The sequence below is a fragment of the Scatophagus argus genome, chromosome 21 (assembly GCF_020382885.2).
Source record: "Scatophagus argus isolate fScaArg1 chromosome 21, fScaArg1.pri, whole genome shotgun sequence".
NCBI classification, from domain to species: Eukaryota; Metazoa; Chordata; class Actinopteri; family Scatophagidae; genus Scatophagus; species Scatophagus argus.
The window spans coordinates 12,326,455-12,345,827 of record NC_058513.1 but is presented as its reverse complement, the minus strand read 5'-3'; the positions used below and the strand labels follow the sequence as shown (position 1 = coordinate 12,345,827).

At 39.7% G+C, this 19,373-nt stretch overlaps 1 protein-coding gene across 4 annotated transcripts in view; it reads left to right on the top strand.

The window, feature by feature from the left end:
- The window catches only part of vti1a (vesicle transport through interaction with t-SNAREs 1A), a 111,820-nt gene that overhangs the window by 12,508 nt on the left and 79,939 nt on the right, over positions 1-19,373 (top strand). For 2 of the 4 annotated variants that reach the window (XM_046377071.1, XM_046377073.1), the window contains exons 4-5: positions 9,388-9,465; positions 14,911-14,931. In XM_046377071.1, the coding sequence (XP_046233027.1) occupies positions 9,388-9,465; positions 14,911-14,931 (99 nt within the window). The remainder of the gene's footprint in view (positions 1-9,387; positions 9,466-14,910; positions 14,932-19,373) is intronic. The other 2 variants (XM_046377072.1, XM_046377074.1) reach the window with 1 other exon arrangement.

Genomic DNA, 19,373 nt, shown 5'->3' with positions numbered 1-19,373 from the left:
ACAACCGGTTTTAAAAGGAGTCCATCAGTTGACGAGGATTTTTCCCATATATTTCCTCTGAGCTGAGTGCAGATTTAAGATGTAAACAAATAGATCTGCTTCTCTGCTTATGAATTATGTCTTTCATTTGGAACTTGTTGTGCACAGTATGTCTTCCTCAAGCCCTTTGTGGATTTGTGGCATTGGAGGCTTTTCCATGTCTTCTTTATGGGCATGAAGATGGGATTCATTTGTGGATTAGCCTTTTGTCACACGTGTTGAAACTGTTTTTTTTTTTTTATTGGTTTGATGGTGTAAAGACAGCTGTAGGTCAAAGCTGGGTTGAAGGACAGTGTCACAATAAGGACAAAAGGATGTGTTGTCCAGTGGAGCAATGTTCATATTTCATTTTCAGAAAAAAATGAGGGAGACACAAGCCAGAAAATCATCACGTGCAATAGGTTTTTTAATTCTTTTTGTAACTTCTTGTGATTAAAAGTATCACTGCTGTTCACTGTTTAAATTATGAATATCTATCCAACCACACTAAAAGATACACAATGAATAATCATTAATTATTAAGTGATTTTAGTAATCATCTGTACCCCATGAGCTAAAAAGCATGACAGTGTTGTCGACCAGATGTGATGGCACTTAAACCTTAATAGGGAACACTGCAACAGTCTTCAACTTCATTTTCCACTGTGGCTATAACAATATATTTTCAAGTTAACACTTTAAGTAGCTGTTAACACTGTTAATAATCACTAGAATAATTGCACAGATGAGGCTGATACCATATTGTAAAAGCCTGATGTTGCAGGACGTTACAGGAAATACGACTGCAAAATTATCACATAAAAATATGTTTGCCAACCATTTTAAAGATTAAGTTGAGAGTATCCCAGACAGAGGAGTGGGAATAAATTTTGGCATCATTTGCTTTCCTGTCATCCTTATGAGTTTTACGGTTGTTAACAAGATGAGTTCTTGTCAGTAGTCGACTCCGAGAAACAACAGAGCCCGTAATTTGTAAGCACGCCCTACTCCCTCTCCGTCTCTTTATGTTAACACTTGTCTGTATGGAAGGGGTATCTGCATTATGCCTGGAGCACAGGTTTTGTTTGGCAGTGTGCAAATTCGGCCGTTATCCTTCCATGCAATCATTTCCTCTCTCGCTTATCTCTCCTGGCCCCTCCGAAGTCGAAGTCGTACTTCCACACACACTGACAGCGATCAGTATAGCTTTCAGACGCTTGTCTGGCTGAGTCTGCCATGAAGCGAAGGCCCTCCCAGGTCCCCTCGCTGTCCTCAGGGCTTGTGTGATTGAGTGACTGGAGTGAGTGGGGGCCAAAGATAATAAGGGGGAAAATATAAAGACATGGGGTGATGATATGATAACACCCCCCTTCTTCCTCACCCCCCCACCCCCCAACTCCCCTTTCCACCTCCCCTTCACTTTTCCTTCTGTTCTTCTTTCTGTCCTACCCCCGATTTCTGTGCACCGAGCCTGTCCCACGCAGTAGTGTAAACCAGAAGTGACATGTGACACCCACTCCCCAGTGATGTGCTGACAAGCGGGTACTAGAATAGGTGACAATGTTTTCTTTTTTTTTTTTTTTTTGCCAGACTGGCTTAAGTATGGTGAAAGGGATTCATGAAGTATTTATGAAATATATTATGAATCATTGGGTCTGTGTTTTTCCTCTGTATTTTAGGCAGTGGCATTTGCTTTTTAATAAGTAAGCCTCAGAGAAAGCGAGACTGAGGAAAGGGGTAAATAGGAGAAGAATTCTTTACATTGCATCTTCACTGGTGTTTCTTCATAGTTAAAGCTCCATGTTTACAAATGTTTTAACCCCCGACTCGAGTCCCCTTCGCACACAAACACACACACGCATGCAGACACACAATTAAACTTAGTTTCTTCCTCTCATCCTAAGTGTTCCTAATGAGGGAGCGTGCCAGAAAGAAAGGGATCATGTTTTTGCTCTCAGCGACCAACAGTTTTGCCTTTTCTTCACTGTTTTTGAAGCCTGCAGTGGAATCTGGCCTTGATCAGAATTGCATTGTGGAAGATGAATTGCTTTTTTTTTTTTTTTTTTTTTTCAATTATCCCAGAGGTTGGCCACCATTAGAGCATCAGTCTACTCCTGCAGTGAGACTAAACTCTTTAGTTTTGTTCCTGTCGTCACCATAGTGTGCCTGTTTGTTCCATATTTACAAACTTTTAGTACATTTTTATCTTTGTAAATTTTTGTTCAGAAGTGATCTGTCTCACTTTCCTCTGCTTTAAGTGCTAGCATCAAATTCCCAGTTTACAAAAAAAGCAGTTAAATTAACAAATGGCTCGTGAAGCTAATGTTATGTAGTTTTTACTTTGCAGTGGTCCTTTTATATTTTCTGCTACTTTTTTAAATTAACAACAGATTGCTTTTGTCAGTTATTCAACACTGTTGTTTATTTCTGGGTTGAAAATAGAATGTTCTTTTCTGTATACTTTTGTTTTTTAATTCTGATTAAGAGGTGTTGGCAGGTCTTCCTTTCAGCCTTCATTTGGCTGTTTCTCATAATTTTTGAACTACTGTCGTAAATTCCAGCACAAAACCTGCAGACTCCCAGGAAACTGTTAAGTGTATTGGGAAGTTCAGGAGGGCACATGTTGCAAGGGCTTTGGAGAGGGGCCTTACTGGCCTCATCAGCATTTGAATACGTTCTGGCTAGTGAAATAACAAAGTATACATAAATATATAGAGATAATGATCTGGCTTAGTCCCTATATGTGCTGCTGCATTCTTATGCTAATGAGTGGGCTATTCAACACCAACAATGGTCACATTACAAGAAAAGGCAAAGCACTGAAGGAGATAGTCTTCTGTGCCTGTCCACTGATGGACGTGCACACGCATGTGCTCAGCAGGCCCGACTCCTCTTCCTTTGTGTCTAGGTTTTTTTTTTTTTATTACATTTTTCAATTTTAGATAACACTCCAAGAATAGACATCAAACGAAAATGAATCATAAATCGAGGTCAGGAGTGAACCTCTTTCCAAAGCTGAGAAAGGGTTAAAAGTGAAGGTATTTCTTTCTTTAAAAAAGATGGGGAGACTGATAGGAGAGGAGCTCTTCTCAGCAGAGGGTTCAGTGAACCATATGTAGGTAGCCACAGGCTAATGGGCCGGTTGGTCCCTGGCTTGCCAGGTATCCTGCAATGCACATCTCCTAACACCTTCCCACCCCTCCTCCTCCTCCTCCACACACACTTTTTCTCTCCTCGTCATCCTCCGACACCCACCTCTCCCACCCCTCCCACCTTCACTCTGTGAAAATCCCTCCTCCACTTTCCTCTAATCTCACCTTTTTCTCTGGTGCTGACCCGGGGAGGCCCACTTTATTCCCCACTGCACGCCAGAAGCCAGCGTTGTGATCGGAGCCCGAGCCCCTGTGCTGGTTCCCCCTCTCCTCTCCTGTCTCCTTGCCCTGGCTGCCCGCCTCCCCGACGGCTCTGCTCTATTGATTTACTCCTCCAACCAATGCTGTCTGTCTCTGTTTTGCACCACCAGCACCTAGGTCCCTCATCTCTATAACCCTCTCTCTTTTCCTGTCTTCTCTCTTTCCTTCTCTTGCTCTTTCTTTCTTTCTTTCTTTTCACAGTTTCTTTCTTTCTTTCTTTCTGTCCCCTCCTACACAACCACAGGCTAGGGGAGAAAACCTGACAGAACACGAGAGAAGGAGGGAAAGAGAAATGGAAGCATGGGGGTGTGGGAGGGGAAACGGGGCCTTTGATTTTTCATTAGAAGCGCCTCCATATTTTAATATTGGGTTTAATCGGGCCCTCATGCCTTAAAGAAATAACCATTGAGAGATGATCCCTCGGCCTTCAGAAAGTATATGGCGCTTCTTCAATCAAAGCCCTCCTCGAATTTGCTCTTTTGTTTGGAGTTCACTTGCAATCCTTCCCCCCCTCCTCTCTTCTCTTGCCGCCTCTCGGCCTCTCGCTTTGTGGGTACAGTCGTTAGGCTTATTGACTGATCTCGGCTGTACTTAGCAATAGAAATGACTTTGACAGGGAAATACTCCACCGGTATCACAGAGCTACAAGCATGAAAGGCCCCTCTATCAGAATAATATACTCTTTCACCAGCAAAGGGCTAGGTGTTTTCCCCTGGAGATAAAATCCTGTTTACTTGTGGTCTAATGTAAAAATACATTTAGATTTGGTGATGTCGTGTTATGATAGGAATTAGTGTTTTAATTTTTATTAAATTACACTGATAAAGAAAAGTTTTTTCACACTTGTATCTGACCGCATCTGATCTTCTATTTTTTTTGATTTGAGATATTTTTGAAGCTGACACTCTCTGTCACCCTAAAAAAACTCTCGTCACCTCATACCTCTTTAGATACATTCCAGGTTCATTTATTACCATGCTTCAGTTGATCATTCACCTTTTATTTGTGTTTTCGACAACTGCTTCTCTGAGACTCCTTCAGGTTTTTCATGGAAGTGGAACACAATGCAGCGTGCGTAGAAGCCACCAAAGCACCAACCTGTGAGCTAATGAGAGGCCCCATGCTGTTATCTAAGGCTCCGGCTTCCCTACCACTGCTGCACTTCTATTAGGGGAGAGAACACACACCGGGCTACCGTTCACATATGTCGCACGCGTGCGTTCTCTAAAGGAGGTTTTCCCTGGGAATGCAAAGGCTCGTAGAAGCCTCTGTCGTTCATACAGTAGCCCACATATGCACTCGCACTAAACACACACGCACACACACAATACAGTCAGAAGTGGAGGTTTCGATGGCACCAAAGACCACAGCAAAACAAAGGCACAAATGACACCCTCCTGTGACAGTCCCAATTGTAGCTACTTGCCTTTGTGTGATAATATATCAAATGCATTAAAAAAAAAGCACTTACTTAATTGAACAACCTCTCCCGACTTTGTTTGTTTTAAAGGAGAGTTGAAGACGACAGCAATTTGTGTGTGTGCACGTGCGCGTGTGTTCAACCCCTGCCAAGCAGAGATGCATTATTTAAGATGCTGTTGTGATACTTGTGCCTGCTTAAAGGTCTCTGCTTCCTTTTAACGCCATGCCGCATCAGTCCACCTCTGCCCCCACTTGTGGGGGGGAACCAGAGTGGGACCTGCTGGCACTGGTCCACACATCACCTGGGAAAATATCACAGCAGGGGTTGGAAGGGATGCAGTATAGATAACCTTTGAGTTTAGCACACATTCTTGAGAACACAGAGACGTTTTAGTACACCACTTTATTGTCATGTCAGTGCTGACGTTAGACTTTTTTTTATTTAGTAGGTTTTTTTACAAGATGCTCAAGGATATTACTGTCAGAAAAAAATATTTAAATGTGTATTTATTAACATTTTATGCCCATCTGAAAGTTATTTTTAAAATGGTGGTTTTTATGGTGCAACTCTGACGGTTAGGAAAATAAAAGGTTAAACGCCAGTTTCAGATAAGCACGTGGAGCTGGACAAGTGTTATTAGGTCTAAATTTGGAAATGCCCTGCCACTCTCCTGCTGGTGAAAAAGCCTGTAATGGAACACAGTATTGTAAATTGAATATGGTTAATTACTCTTTATGCCATGCCACCAGCCGTGTATGCAGGGTGAAAAAAGAAAAAGCTCGGAAAAGTGGAGGAAAAAGCATCTGCAGAGGAACTTCAGGGCCCCTCATTACACTCTGCCCCTGGGTACTTTTACGCCTTTTATTTCCCATCTAATGAACTGTTTACATTTTTCAGCTTTCCAGGCGCCACAATAATTTGCGCTTGTCCTTGTATCACTCGTTGCACTGGGCAAAAAGGAAGGAGGAGAATTGGAGGGCATTTAAATGTGTATATAAATCTCATTTTATTAGATTTTAATTAACACATTTACACATTTAATGTGCACTTTTTTGTTTTTGTTTTTTCGATCGCATAGAATTAGAAAAGGTTAAATATTTTTCCCATTTAATTTCTTCTTTTGGACTACAGAGGAACTTAAAAATCATCATGTTAATTTAGGACGTATATACACATGCTTGCTCATATATACAAAGGAAGGATCCATATATTTGCTATAATTAAATAAATATCATTTGCTGCTCAGAGGACTATGCCAAACTGATTAGCATATCTGATATGAGTTGTTATGCATGCATATGTAATTACATTTTGATGGGCAAAGAAGAATAGGTTTTTTTTTCTACTGCTATCCATGTCAACAGAGGTAAAACGTGTGTTTTTGACAGGACACCAGCACCTCCATTGCTGCATTTGACGGGATGTGTAGAGTTTTAAAGGCAGGCCACTTTGCATAAAGTTAAGATGTACCTTTGTACTTTTCTTGTGTGCTTCCGGGAATAGAAGCAAATTCTCACCCAAGATTAAAAAAGTGACAAAAGACAGACCTTTCAAAAGGATTAAAAAAAGCTCCTTTTTTCTTTTCTGAACAATAAGGTATCTTCTGAAAACGCTCCTTCTTTTTTAGATTACAAAGCCTGATTAGTTGGCTTCGTCTTAAGATGCGGAACTCAGCCTTTACATACTGTAACTGGAATGATAGAGTTTCAGTGCATTTTCTTTATAGAATAGAGGATTTTACGGGAACAGGTATCTAATATCTGCTTTCCTGACCTCAAGAGTGATCCTGCTGTAACATTGCAATTTTTGCTCAACACCATAACTTATAATCAAAATCTGCTAAACTCCTAAGCAGTCAATATTGCACAGCTGTTTATGTTTTGCATCAAATGGAAAGGCAGTAATCATTCTGAAATCTGTTGTTTTCCAGTGGGGAAATCCAAAAACTGGAGTATATACTGTAGGTACAGGGGAAGTAACGCTTTCATTTCAGTGACATTTTCCACTCTTTATACTTTCTTTGTTATCTACACTGTTCTCATCGCAGAAATGCTTCGTACGTTCATCTGTAACAGACAGCTATTTAGAAATACAAAAAACCCCTGCATATGGTTTGAAGGCAACGTAAGCCTTAACATTCAAATCATTGCTTCTCCCAGGTTTCCTCGTCTCAATTACTGGTGAAGTCGTCTTTCCCCCTAAGTTGCACTGCAGCTCTTTAAGATGAAACTTGACTTAAATGAAATATGTGGGTGTTTTCTTGACGACAAATATGTGTGTGTGCCTTGTGTACAAGTGTACACGCTGTCTTCAAATTGATGCTTATTGTCTTTGTGATTTTACTCAAATGCGAAATTCCGTTTAATGTCTTGACAGCAGCACAGTGACCACCCATTTACCCCTGCACAGGACAAGATGTAGCTTTAAAAATTCTGACATTACAATTGAAATTGAAAGTCAATCATCAATTTAATTTTTGAATAATCAAATTAAAAGGGACAAAACATCACTGGTTCATTTTTTATTTTCATAGACACATACAATTTTCTGCACACATTTTATCCATGGATGGGGTTTGGAAGAAAGAAAAAAGCAATTGTCGTTGTATTGTATACATCATGTGAGTATTGCTGTATAGTGCAAAAGACTGTGTTACTAAATTTAACCAAGAGTGTTAACTTACTAAATTTACATGCTTGATTTAAATAGAACATCCACGATACACTCTTGAATTACATGTCTGTATTTTTTACCTAATTCTTTCAGGTATTTTGGAATTTGCTATCACATAATTGAGTGTTGCAGCAATTATCACAAATGTTAAAATGTGTGTTACATGACACAATCACAAAGCAATGGGGGGAAAAAAAAACCCCATCTTGAATAGCACATTTTGACATGGTGCTCCTGTGTCTGGGGGTGTGTGTTTTGTTTGAGTGTTTGTTCCCGATCTTCTCTTTTCCCCCCAGTAGGCGTTCTGCGGTTAGCTTAGGTCCCTGTGGTTGAGCATTGTTTGGGTGCGCTCTTTATCTAATGGGTTTTGTGGTCTGGGTCAATCAGGCCTTCCATCTAGTCAGTAATTACTCCAGAGAACTGTGGCCCTCACCATCACGATAATAACAACCAAATCGCATCAGCCATGACTTTCCACTCAGTGCTCCAGATTATGAGGAGAGACAAAAAAAAAACAAACAAAATCAACTGGCTCCATTGTGATTGGTTCCAAAGTTATTTCAATCAAGGAACTTGATATCATCATTCTTGAGCTTAGAATTGGCTTTTTCAAGTTTGATTTGTGCTTTTCTTGTGGAAGGTAGCATCAAAGTACATTGTGCGATAGCTTCTTCTAACTTTTACCGATAATAGAAAGATACTGCGAAAAGGATACTGTATTTGAGGAAAAAAATGTCCCCACCAGGTAATTGGTGTTCCTCCACAGATTCTCTTACTTTGTTTTATCTGTTTAGAGTTGAGAACTAAGTAAATATAGAAAATAGAAAGAATTTGTGCTGTGAAAAAGTGATATTTTCGTTCTTATGCTGGTGTTTGTCTTTGATTTTGCCCATCTCCTGCAGCCCACCTAGAAACCCTGTCAAGGCAAGGGGAGAAAGTGAAGGAGGCTTAGTAAACACTTTCTGTGTCTGCTGCTGGTGTGTATTTAGTTTAGAGGGCATGCCAAGAGGCTGTTTTTCCATGGGTCGGGCGTCTGTAAACAAGCGGTACAACGGCAGCCCACTCTTCGACAATCGGAGGTGGCACACTCTGAAGTGTGTATGAAATGTGTGTGTCTGAGTGTTTGCCTTTTTGGCATTCCCTCTTATTCTAGCCTATCTGGAAACAGAGAGAGAGAGTGAGAGAGAGGGTTTGTGTGTGTGAGAGAGAAGGAGAGAGAGAGGCAACCCCAAATCCGATGGGCCACCAATGGGTGATGAATTATTCCCTGTCTGAGTCTCAGCATTGGTGTTATCACAGAGCCTGCCACTGCACTGGGATGACAGCAGTGACAGCCCCCAGAAAAGATTTAGTGCTGACAAGTGATACTTCCTCATAATACAACTCCCTGGCCCCATCCCCTGTCCCGCCATTCTACTGCCTCTCCATGCACACGAGATGAGATTTTTTTTTATCTCTCAACTTATATTTGTTTAAGTGGGCAAGGTGGAGGGGGGGGGGGGGGGCTATGCCACTGCTTCTGTGGCACAAGTGCACTAGGTACAGTAGATCACCTTGGAAGGGAGTCACGGGCCCCAACCCAGACATGCTTGTTTTCATTACGTGTGTTGTAGCGGTGTGCACATACATACATGCACAAACACAGACACACTCACACACATACGCACAACCTGCATGCATATGACTTGTCACCGAGTTCCATTAGGGGGCTCTCGTGCTTAAGGAATGCCTGTTGTGTTTTTGCACCAACAACAGTACTAAGACATATTTCTCCACTTGTTTTCTCTTTTTGCTCTGCTCTGTTTCTCCCTTCTCTTCTTCTTCTTTTTGTCCTTCATCCTCATCCTCCTCCCCCTGCAGAAAAGGTCACGTATTGCCTACAGTGATGAGGTGCGCAACGAGCTCCTGGGGGATGACGCCAGCTCCTCTGAGAACCAGGTGAGGTGCTAATCAGGGGCCCAAAAGACACCAGTGTGTGGGTGGCTGACTGGCCCCCAGGGTGAGGAGGTGGGCCCCTCATAGGGGCCATCGAGAGCTGAAACCACAGCATTGTCACCAAGTCATGCGGAAGGAACACTGTTTAATGCAAAGCTGGGCTGCCAGTGAGTCGGCTCAGGGCATGGAACCAGTGTCTGGCTAAAGCCAGATTGTGAGCGACAAACACACACACACACGTCTACGCCTAAACACAAACACACAATTCAACACAAATTTCAATCCAAATACCCGGCTTCCCCACTCCAACCGTCCCACAGCTGTTGTCCAGCCGGGTGTGGACTTAGGCCAATAATAGATCCTCCATCCTTCATCAAGGTCCACGCACATACACAGACATACATGCACATGCAGAATTGCTAAATCTTGTTCTCTGGTCTTTCTTTAAACTCCAAGGGTGGTAAACCTGCACAATGCAGATACTCAGAATTAATAAGATTGCACATTCTCTTATTGTTGACAACTGATATAAAAAAAAAAACACACTGAAATATCTTTGTGCAATAATCAGTAGAGATGATCCTTGAGCCCCTACATATTTTTTATTTATTATTAAATATCAGAGATGTATCAAAAATCTCAAATTCTATTTGGCTTCTTAATGATTTTGCTCTATTATCTATGAGCATATTGTTTTATTGTTTATCGAGATGATGACTGATATTTTGTTTGAATCTCAGTTCAGTTCAGCCTGTTGAATTGGAGGGACATAAACAATAGATAAAGACCACAAACAATTTTCATTCATCGTCAGGAATGCCTAAAGATCCATTCACAGCAGTTATGAAATGAAAGAAGAAGGAAAAAAACAATTATCTTGAATTGCGATCTTAATTGGCCAAAATATGCTGCATTATTTTCAGCTTAAGCTCTTTTGAATAAATTGCTTTGAATAAATGCATAACTGCATCAAAACAGTGATACATCAACGAATTCAGCAAACGCCGTTCTAACATCTACGACGCACTTACCTATTGCTCACCTGCACAGCTGCCAGTCATTTGCAACCACTCTCAACTATGACCAAATGTCTTTTGACTAATTATATATTACCTTTAGAATTGGCTGTCAACTTGGAGGGGTTACTGTGTCTCAAGGCACACACAATCACATCGCACTCAAATGCAAATAAATACTTTGCATTCGCAAACATGCACACTCGAAAAAGAAAAAAGACAAAGATGAATACTGAAATGCATATTTGCACATTTCGTCCCACCGTGCTTTATGTCAGTATATTTAGATGATTCACAGCTAAGCAAAGCTAAATAAAGTTCTATTTTTTTTTTTGAACATTTCCCTATTACCATTTCAATGATGACCCATGAACTGCACATCTTAGAAACATGTGTATCACGAGCCACGATGTGTAATTGAAATGCATATTCCTGGCAAATTAGTGAGACACAAAAGTGGCTCTGACATTTTATATACAAGTTGGAAGGAGATTTGCTGTCAGAAATGTCACGTTTCAGACGCTGATGAGCTCTATCAGAATTCTGTCAAGGAAAAGCTCAAAAAAAGTATCACATTTCATTTCAAATCTTATTTCCCTTTAATTAAAAATTCATGTAAAAATATTTAAAAGTAACATTTATAAATCTAGAATTTACACATCTGAAACAAAATTGCAGGAAAATAAAATGTAACATTATGGAGTTAATATTGTGGAATGATAGACTTTTCTGTTCTAAATTTTGGAAACTGTTGTTTTATTGCTCTAATAAGTGTTTTTAAAAATGAATTATTATTCATGACAGCAATTGTCAAATCTTTAAATATAATTTTTTCAAAAAGTAATTGTATTACCAAATGAAAAACAATAAAATGTTTTGTTGCTTTGCTCCATGCATGCACACATGTCAGGGAAAATAGAGATAGCAGAATGTGACATCTTGTACACAGTATTCACAGCTTCATTCTTAATTTTCAGTTCACATCAGCATGATGTTGTAAATTGTAAAACATTAAATAACATTTAAATAACATTAATAAAATCAAAAGTTCTGTTAAAAGGTGTAAAATATTTACCTTTAGATCAAACATGATACACTTCATACAATTCATAAGCTGTAGTAAGTGACATATTTCTCTTGTATACAAGTCTTTATTTTATTTTATTCTCCCAGTTCCCCCCCCCCCCCCCCCCAAAAAAAAATAAAAAAGACAGGACTCAAAACCTTTAAAACTTACACTATAAATTATTGTAAAAAACATAGTAATTATTAGAAATAATAATCTCTGATATGAAACAATGTAATTATACAGTATATCCAAAACACACACACACACAAAGCCTTAGAAAGAGTTCATTCTGGGGGCAAAAGCAAAGTAAATAGATGGTATACATTTTCCCCTTTTCTCCCAGGTGCCGCATTTACCTCATTTTCATTTTAAAACTTGTGGAGATAATACTTGTCTTGGTCTTGCTGTGAGTGGAGTACTCGGAACTTCAGGGTTTTTTATCTAACGAGACGGCGGTGATAGGAGAGGGGAAAAGATGGTGGGGGCCGGGGCAAGTCGGTCAATTTAATTCCTGACGATCTAAAAGAGGTCAGGATCATTTCATATAGCCCTGGCTGAGCAGATCATTACCAGTCACAAATCTGTTGGTTACATGGCAAGGATTTATAGCTAAGTAAATAGGGAATCGTCATAAGTTCTGAAAATGGCGTGTTGGCCCTGCGATAATGGCTAAAGGACGATTTAATAGAGTTCGGCATTTATTCGTTATCTGTATGCGGACAGAGACTGAATTGGCACTATCGCTCGTTTTTTTAATAATGTGGTAGGCTACTATTGCACATTTTTTCTTTCTGTTTCCTCTGCATGCAACACACGCACAAATGTTGGTGTGCGCACACACACACAGATGCCACACACAAAGCAGCAAATGCACACACATTTTTCACACACGAACACTATACGGAATAGTTTCGATTTCAGTCACAGCAGAAGGCTTGGCCACAAGAGATTGTGCTGGTTTGAGCCGGCATGGACCAGATTTTACAGGCTACAAAGGAAGCAGATTACCACTTGTATCGAATTCCGTATTGGATAAAAAAAATCTTTTGTTTGAAAAAAAAAATTGCTGATTATCATAACAGAAAAATTGCAGCAGTGCAATTTTGAATACTGGCTGGCATCACAAAAACACAAGGAAAGGCGCTCATGCAGGAGTAATTATAACGTTTACAATGTTCTGTATTTACTGCTCTATATCTCTTGAGCGACGTGAGCATCATTGGCTGTACTAAAGAATGGTTGCCAAAGAAAAATAAAGCTAAACAGGAAGAAACAAGAACCACAGCTCAACATGCCCCTCGTATAGTTTTAACAAATCCTCAACGAGGACTTGCAATCAGTCAGGCAGCACAAATGAGCTAGAACAAGTTTTGTTTGGTATCCATTGACTGATGGCAGAGCTGGGGTGAGGGATCGCAGGATCTGGTGGGTTTTTTCAAGCCCCAAATAACCACATCCACAGTGTAGTTTTAAACTTTGGCCTCCTCAATAATGCAGTCTTAGTGGGGAGTTGCTGCTTAAGTTGGAAAAGACAGTTTCAACTCTTAAGTGCGTCTTGATACTGCCGACGTTTTCAAGGAAAAGAAAGCTCTTTCGAAAAACATGTAATTATACTTGTTTACCTGCCACATTACAGATATCGTCAGTATTTTCATATTTGCAATATTGAGGTGAAGCATCATTATATGTTCTATTGGTAGAAAAACCAAAAATGATACAGGAACTATTTTTGAAATGCTTCTAAAATTATAAGGGGAAATGCTGTGACAAATGCTGAGAATGTAATGTGTGAAGTAGCTGATGTTTATTTTGGGCAGGCTTAAAGTTCTCACAAACCAAGCCAGGAACTAAGATTTCAGGCATAGAGCATTTTCATGTTCAGATAGTATTTAATTCATTGTACACATTTCCTCCAACTTTTCAGGCTCTCATTTTTTTCTTGCGTTAAATCTTTGGATTTCTGTAAATTTCTCTTTTGTTTATTATTATATCACAAATTTCTTTTCAGAAATTGTTTCAGATATCAGTAAGTATAACAGGTGAAAACGTTAAATGTTAGTTTTTGATGAATATTGGTCATAAAAGCCTGTAGTAGGAACTAATGCTTCATTTTTTACTCTTTTGTCACTTGGTTTGAATTATTTGAACACCAAAATATCATTTTTTGACCCTCTCCTAGCTGTATTTTTTTTTTTTTGCCTTAAAGTTAGCAATCGAGTTTGTAATTCAAATTTTGAGAACTCTCTCTTTTCATATGATACAAAATTATTCCAGATTCACAAAATCTCTCAGAAAACACAGCACAGGCGAAGCTGGCCCTGAGATTTCTTTTAGATCTGCTAACCTTCAATGATAGCCAAGAAATGTGGATTTAAAAAACAAATCACCTCTAAAAGGCTTGCAAATCAAGAATTTCGTCTTCCCCTTTTTCTTCCAAATGTGTTGCATTGCCACGATAAGCCCCAGTCTTCTCTTTTCTTCTCCACAGCCCTCGCTTAAGAGCAGTCAAGGGAAGCAACCTTTTAATTGTGATTAGGCATAATTAATGGAAAATGGGATTATTGCCCTCACTCAAACGTCTGATTCATTATCAGAGATGCAAGGTTTTCCAGGACAGGGAATAGGAAAAGCATTTCTTATTTACTTCACTTTAAATTTGCTATTCTCTTTCATCAAAAATGTATAGCTATGCTAAGATTCATTTTTCATGATCTGTGGCTGTCCCAATAATAAGCTGCACTGTATGTATGTACAATGGAAGCCTCACATGGTTTTCCACATATAAACCAAACAGCATGCACCTTTACTGAGATGCAAAAGCTCCATGAAATATTGACAGCATATCAGCATTAATAAACAGTTGTACATCTAGAGTGGCTCAGCATTTCTCCAACTTGGTTCCAAAGGGCACGTATTTCTTTTTATCCTTTTCCAGAGAATTCAGCAAAACGACAGATACAAAATATTTTCCTCAACATTTAAAACTGTAACTTTGAAGACTATATTTTACTTACTTTTTTCTCTTCTCTTGCTATATCAGCTTTTGTGATGTGACTTCCTTGATAATGTTAGTTGATACTGCAAGTCGAGCGATCCATTGCCTCTCTTTGTGTAATGTGACAGCGCCAGGACTTGATCTTTGTTTGTTCAAAAAAGTCAGCCCGAGAGATGTGTTTAGCTTCGTTTAATGTGTTTGTCTTGTGATTTCCAAATGCTAAGCATGCAAACGGATAAATCGTCAGGGTTAATTCTTTACGCAGCCACATGACTGATCTTCTTCCTGCCATGTTTTTCTGCCTTTTTTTAATCTCTCCTTCACTCTCTCCATCTTTTTCTTTTCTCTCTTTTGCTCTCATGATGCAGTTGATAAAGTTACGAGAAGAGGTAAGTGCTTCTGTGCTCTAACAATTTAAATTCTGCTGTCCCACTGAAATTTCAATTTGCCCTCCTCTCTCCTGTAGGAAATTAAAATCAGCTCATTTGGACACTTTTTTTTGCATGTCTGATTGAACAGCTTATAGGGCCAAGCCAAAGATAATGAATTCACTGAAGCCCAGTTTCTCCTGTTTCCCCTACCTTAAATATCAGAAAGTGAAGATAAGATATTATTTCTGATATAGCTTTTTGAAGACAAATATGGGGGAATGAAGGCTTAGAGTAGCTTTGGTTATTGGGTTCAACACAATTTCTTCGACACCTTAGTTTCAAAGGGAGGACTGTTGCTTGTTAGATTTACTATCCCTTAATTTTTTTTGAATGGGGTCATATCAGCTGCTCTTTGCCTTTTGAAATAAATTGGGTTGAGGTTACCATTAGTGATATATGTGTTTTAGACTGCAGGGTAGTTGTTTTGTCATTCACCACTGCATTAACATCACCACCATTGCCAAAGATGACTAAACTCAGTTCATGACATTTGTAATGTTTTTCACTGTTCATGTTCTGTAATATGGAATTTTAGATTGTGCTACTATGTGCTGTATGCAGTGCAGTGAAGCTGCTTAAGTGTCAACTCAGGTGTCGGTGCTCAAGGAAAGTATAGATCAGTCAAATAAAAATGTCAAAAAGCATCTTGATATCTACACGAATCTCCTGAAAATCTCATGTACCAAACATTGGTAGCTTGCAAATTCTATGAATTTGAGATACCTAAAATATTGTTTTGGGTCTAGCAGGTAAAGTTAGGTACAATCCACAGCTGGCAGAAATAAGAATCACGGTTGGCTTGTTGCTTGGCTGACTAGGAATGTAGCTGTAAGGTTTTGGGAATTAAATATAACCAAGTAAGAATCTCAGCTAATTGGAATTAATGATTATTTTATTATTCCTAAAAGTTTCCTGTGTCTAGCTCCATTAGCAACAGTGAGCAGTATTCTCTTGTGCTACCCTGCTCTCTCTGAGGTGGTGAAGTGAAAGGCACTGATGCTAGTATCAAACTAGTTCTTTGACCTTGTGTTGTCATATCTGTATTAACAAAGTAACAAGTAGCAGATGCTCTAATTGAGCGGCTCCACTCCACTCATTAAATATAGAATATTTAATCTTAAAAATCAGGTTTTAGAGACAGCGTATTTCCGTTTAATAGAGGCATATTTTGTCTGTTTGTTTCTGTTGATAGTATTGCTTGTCCTCTGAAGCCTGACTTGAACTTGCATTTTCAGGTGTACTTGCAGCAGGTTGTTGAATGTCTTTGAGTGAAGCTATGATAAACTGAAGCAAAGTAATTCAATTCTTATGAAAACCTCATAATCACAACCTATCCATAATTCAGGGCACCATTATGGCCCAGATGCCATCTTGTCACCTTTTTTTCCCTTTTGTTTAGCTGTACTTCTTTTATTTCATTTCTTTTGTTTCGCCATACTTTTGTTTCCCCTTCTCCTTCCCACCTTTTCTCTGCATTTATTCCTAGCCTGAGGTTCAGAAGACATCTTGAGTTACTTCACCTGTCCACTTCTTTTGGAATAGCCTGATCTGTGTAATAGGGCATGATTCTGCGCCCTCTTCGCCACTGCACTGTTACATTGCAGTCTTCAACCCTTCTACTCTTCCTGCATTTGAATCAAAGGCTGGTACAGCTTATACACACTTAAGCCTTGCTTTTAAAAAAAACTATACTTTTTTTTCTTCAGCTGAAAAACATGTTTAAATATTTAGCACCCATATTCACAGCTGTTTGACACTTGTAATTCCTCGTCTTACAAGTCCCAAACAAACGGCACAGAAGATCACACAGTCAGTCTGAATCACAGCTGTCATCATTATTCACTTTGACTCTCCCCCACCCTTATTGAAATAATAAGGAAATCATCTGAACTTTGGAAAATGGTGATAGTAACCGCCTGTGTTTGATATTGAAAAAAGGCAGGAGAGCGAAAGAAGAGGGGAGAGATTTCTTTTGAGCTACAGCTGCATTGTTCTGGGGCTCCCTGTTAATAACTTACAACTGAAGAGTGTTTCTTGACGCAAAAAAGCACAACAAAAAAACATCATTTTCATGGTTCCTAAGAAGATCTTTGTTCAAAATGTAGGTGTCAGATGAAAAGGCATACATACATAGGCAGAAATGGTGGTGGTGGTGCGAGGGGGAGCACCAGTGCACTCAGTGATGCACAGTATTTATCATATATTGTATTTAAACCCTTTGCTAGAATGCTTCATGAGACGATCAGATTTTATTTAGGTGAGATCCTTAGTTTTTCTTAAGTAGACTCATGGCAGATCTGAATTGCAAGCCGGTATTTGAGCTTAAATAGATGTTAGGCTGTGAGTGTCTTTTTCTTATTTTGAAGGTTTCTGATGGTTATATCAGAATCACAGGGGTCAAGCCTTGATATGTATCCTGTTGTAGCACAGTGGGGGCTGGCAGCCACTTTGCATTTCCTTCTGCAAAAATGCTGACAAGTATGTCTGGGATTTTGCTTGCTAACTGCAGAACATTACCATAGCTGATTGGTGCATTCATATTTTGGTTGTTTTTGTGTGACATATTGGACCAAAATTATCCTTCCGATAAGTAAAAACATCATCTAATTTTAGATTAAGTTGTTGACATAATTTCTCTGTCAGCCTCAGTTGTGATTACATACTGTAGGATGTTTAGTTTTAATTTCACATGTTCCTATTCATTATTTTCCATGGTATCATCCTGTGTCCATGGCTGGATTGTTTCATTATTAGGACCATCACAGTGTGCTATTACCACGTTCTTAGAGACTGAACTCTCACCCTTTCCTTCAGGTTCTGTCACTGTCAAACTCAGGGTGCATTATTCTAATGATCACACACATATACACTGCCACTGCCACACCCCCCCCAACACACACACACACACACACACACACTCCCCTCCCTTTGGCCCTAAAAGAAGACAGAACAAGGGAGAGAAGAGAGAGAGGGAGAGAGAGAAATTCAGGAAGAGAAAGCTTTGAAGTGGCTTTCCATCGCAGTGAGTCTGCCGGCCGTCTCCCCGAGACGTGTCACCTTTGCCGAGAGGGAATAGGAAAATCACGTTTCGAATGGTAATGATAACATACTAATCACTTGAGCTCTTTGAAGAACCCGGGGAGTGCGCTACTCTGTCAGTATCCCTGGCTGCCTCATGCTCCCAGGCACACACAGGCACTGCAGCCATGGTCTAGGTGTATTAGCTTAAGCATTGCATGTCAATACGTCCCCTCTGATCCATAGGGGCTCATTATAACCCAGGTTTGGTATCCATTTTCTCCCACATGCACACTGCCACCATGTCTGGTTGTGCCAAAACCAGTTCCACTCTCATGTAACCCCTCCATGAAAACCCCTACCACACCCTTCACCAAAAACGCACCACACCTTGCGCCCTGTCCCGCACACCGTCTCTCTCAATCACAGCCCATTTTACCACCCACCTACCCACTCATTTTCCCATCCTTCCATCCTCCCTCTGCCCTCCCTTTAACTATTAAAAAGTATCTCTGCAATTTTAAATGACATCTGTCAGCGGTGTGAAGAAAAAGGAAGCGAGGGAAAGAAAAGAGTTCAGAGGGAGTTTTCTCCTCCCTGCTCTTTTCCCATCCCTCTTATTGTCAAACTTTGAAAAGTGTGTCGTTGACTTTTTTTTTTTTTCATTTCCTCTGAGTGATTAGCTGGTACACATTTTGACAGCCTAACCAAAACTAGAGATTTCACTTCTCCCCCTGTCCCCTTCGCTCGTGTGATGGGCATAAACCCTTGTCAGAGAGGCGGTTGTCATTCGTCGGGTTGTTTTTGAGTGTCAAATATGTTACATCTGATCAGCTTCTTAACATAGCATATTAGAAAGGCCATCAAAACCAACAACATTCGAGTAAACATTTAAGTCTTCCATGTGTATGCTGCTTCTGATCCTCTCAACTGATCGCAGCTTGGATTTAATAAAGCTGGGACTTAGTTTGGATCTGCCCGTGTGAGTTTCTGTGTAAGATGGATTGTTGAAACTTGTACTGAATGCACAGATTAACAATATATTTAATTGAGATTGCACCCTGCCTCTTTCTAATGTGATAGACTGTGTTATGGTTTTGACTACCTTAAAATGTAATGGAATCAATAAGTGCAAAACTTGAATTAGCGAAGGTCTTCTTTTAAATACACCTAAATGTTTGACTGGCAACTTGGAAAAAGGGAAAAGTCAATTTAATTTTTGATCAGTCATCAAAATAACAGTTTGGTCAATATTTAAAATCTGCTAGATGAAACCATAAAGATGAAATGAGAGTACATAAATCCAGGCATCATTTGAAACAAAGGATGCTTCTATGATTAACCCCCTTGTGATACATTGTGCACCAGAATCTTTTAATGAG